The sequence below is a fragment of the Myotis brandtii genome, unplaced genomic scaffold, assembly GCF_000412655.1.
Source record: "Myotis brandtii unplaced genomic scaffold, ASM41265v1 scaffold421, whole genome shotgun sequence".
Taxonomy (NCBI): domain Eukaryota; kingdom Metazoa; phylum Chordata; class Mammalia; order Chiroptera; family Vespertilionidae; genus Myotis; species Myotis brandtii.
In genome coordinates, this window is record NW_005366140.1 from 2,557,658 (window position 1) to 2,559,560 (window position 1,903).

At 60.9% G+C, this 1,903-nt stretch overlaps 1 protein-coding gene across 1 annotated transcript in view; it reads right to left on the reverse strand.

The window, feature by feature from the left end:
* Nucleotides 1-652: 652 nt before the first annotated feature.
* COLGALT1 (collagen beta(1-O)galactosyltransferase 1) overlaps nucleotides 653-1,903 on the reverse strand; it is a 21,411-nt gene continuing 20,160 nt past the window's right edge. Inside the window, exons 13-14 of the mRNA XM_005873916.2 lie at nucleotides 1,339-1,545; nucleotides 653-1,088 (exon numbers count right to left, since the gene is read on the reverse strand). Of these exons, the coding sequence (XP_005873978.1) occupies nucleotides 821-1,088; nucleotides 1,339-1,545 (475 nt within the window). The 3' untranslated portion in view covers nucleotides 653-820. The remainder of the gene's footprint in view (nucleotides 1,089-1,338; nucleotides 1,546-1,903) is intronic.

Sequence of the window (1,903 nt, forward strand, 5' to 3'; positions counted from 1 at the left end):
ACAGCCCTCTCCCTCATGCAATGGCAGGTAGACTACCTCTCACCCTTTAGGCTTCAGCTCCAATGTCGCCCACCCAGGAGCTCCTTCCCAACCAACACCCAAAGCTGCCAGTTGAGGACAATTCATAGCCCTAGGTCCCTTCTCCAGATGTATCTCACTTATTTCACTCTGATTTGTTTCTTTGTGGCTTATCATCAGCCCGCCCACTTCCCAGGGCTGTGAGCCCCTTGCAGGAGCTGGGTCTGTCCCGGGGGCTATCATGTCCCAGCACCAGCACCAGGCCAGGTGCACAGTAGGTGCTTGGCAAATGTTTCCTGAATTGACTGAATCATCACTGAGGAAATTATTAGGCCTCATTCACGGCCATCACCCACGAACCTGGTACATAGTCAATGCTTAAGAAATGTCAGGCACGTGGAGATGAATTTTCATGACGGCCCCCGGAGGCCATGACTGTCATATGGGGAAACTGAAGCTCAGGCTGTGAGCCTTCCTCCTCACAGGGCTCAGCCCTCTAAGAGGCAGGGCTGGACTTAAACCCAGGGCCGCGTGGACACCACCACCTCTGCCCCATGCCACCCACAATGAATCTCAGAAAAAGAGGGCAACCTGAGCGAGCACTCATTGCCTGAAACCCCTGAACACCCACTATGCCTGGTATACAGTAGGCACTCCATTAATGCTGCCTGTGTGTACAAGATTGCTGAGCAAGAGCTGGCTGGCCACCACCCTGCATGGAGAGCCCTCCAAGGCCTGCCAGGGTCCGCAGGGGCCCTGCTGTCCCCAGCAAGCACACGGAGGCTGCTGTGGCCACTGCCCCTCAGAGCTCGTCCCGGGCAGCGCTGTCCAGCGGGGACTGGAGCACATCCGAGTTTTTGGCCTCTCGGCTCAGGGCCTGCTGCTCCCTCATCTTCTGGGATTTGGCACGGTCCCAGTCGGTCTTGACGTGCTCGTTGTTCCACACAACCGAGGTCTCTGTGTCGCTCACGTACCCGTCGTCCCCCGTGTAGTGCGTGGGGAACACGAGCAGAGGCTCCACGGAGAAGGCGCGCAGGTTGCGAGGGGAGAAGTGGGCCTTATACTCGGACCTGGAAGGGCAGGGAGTAAGGGGCAGCAGTGGGTCGAGGGGAAGGGACCGATGGAGGGAGAAGTGAAAGGGGACAGATTGAGACAGAAGGGGGATGGGGTTCAAATGGAGCCAGAAGTGGAGGGGACACACAGAGGAAGTGGGCAGAGAAAACGGCACCTTCCTGGGGCCCCCCCGGGATGCTCATGCCCCGCCCCCTCCAGGACTGCCGCCTGCGACCACAGCCCACTGCCCGAGCAACCCCTTCTCACACTGGGTGCTTGTCGAACATGACTGGCAGGAACTCGTCCACGGGCAGCATCTTGGAGAGCGGCTGGGCCGCCAGCAGCTTGCGGGCGCCTTGCAGGGAGATGACGTAGGCCAGTGTCCAGTAGGAGTAGTCGGCCTCCACCAGGTTCCTCACGCGGGGCACAGCCTTCTCGGGGTGCTCCACCTGCATCCGCTTCCGGCCCACATAGCTGGGGTGTGGAATTGAGGCCGTCACCCTCCTCCCGCCCACCAGAGAACGCTAACCCAGCAAGGCCCCTGTCCGGCCCTGGGGAGGGAGCAGGCTTGGGTGTCTGGGGCATAACAAGGAGGCCAGTGTGGCTGGACTGGCAGAACCACAGGGGTCTGTGGCCCTCGAGGAGGAGGGTGGGTTTCTCCCTAGGGCACTAGGGAGCCATGGAAGGATCTGGAGCTGGGGGGGGGGGGGAAACAAGGAGGCCGTGGCTGGACTGGCAGAACCACAGGGGTCTGTGGCCCTCGAGGAGGAGGGTGGGTTTCTCCCTAGGGCACTAGGGAGCCACCATAGGATCTGGAGCTGGGGGGGGGGGG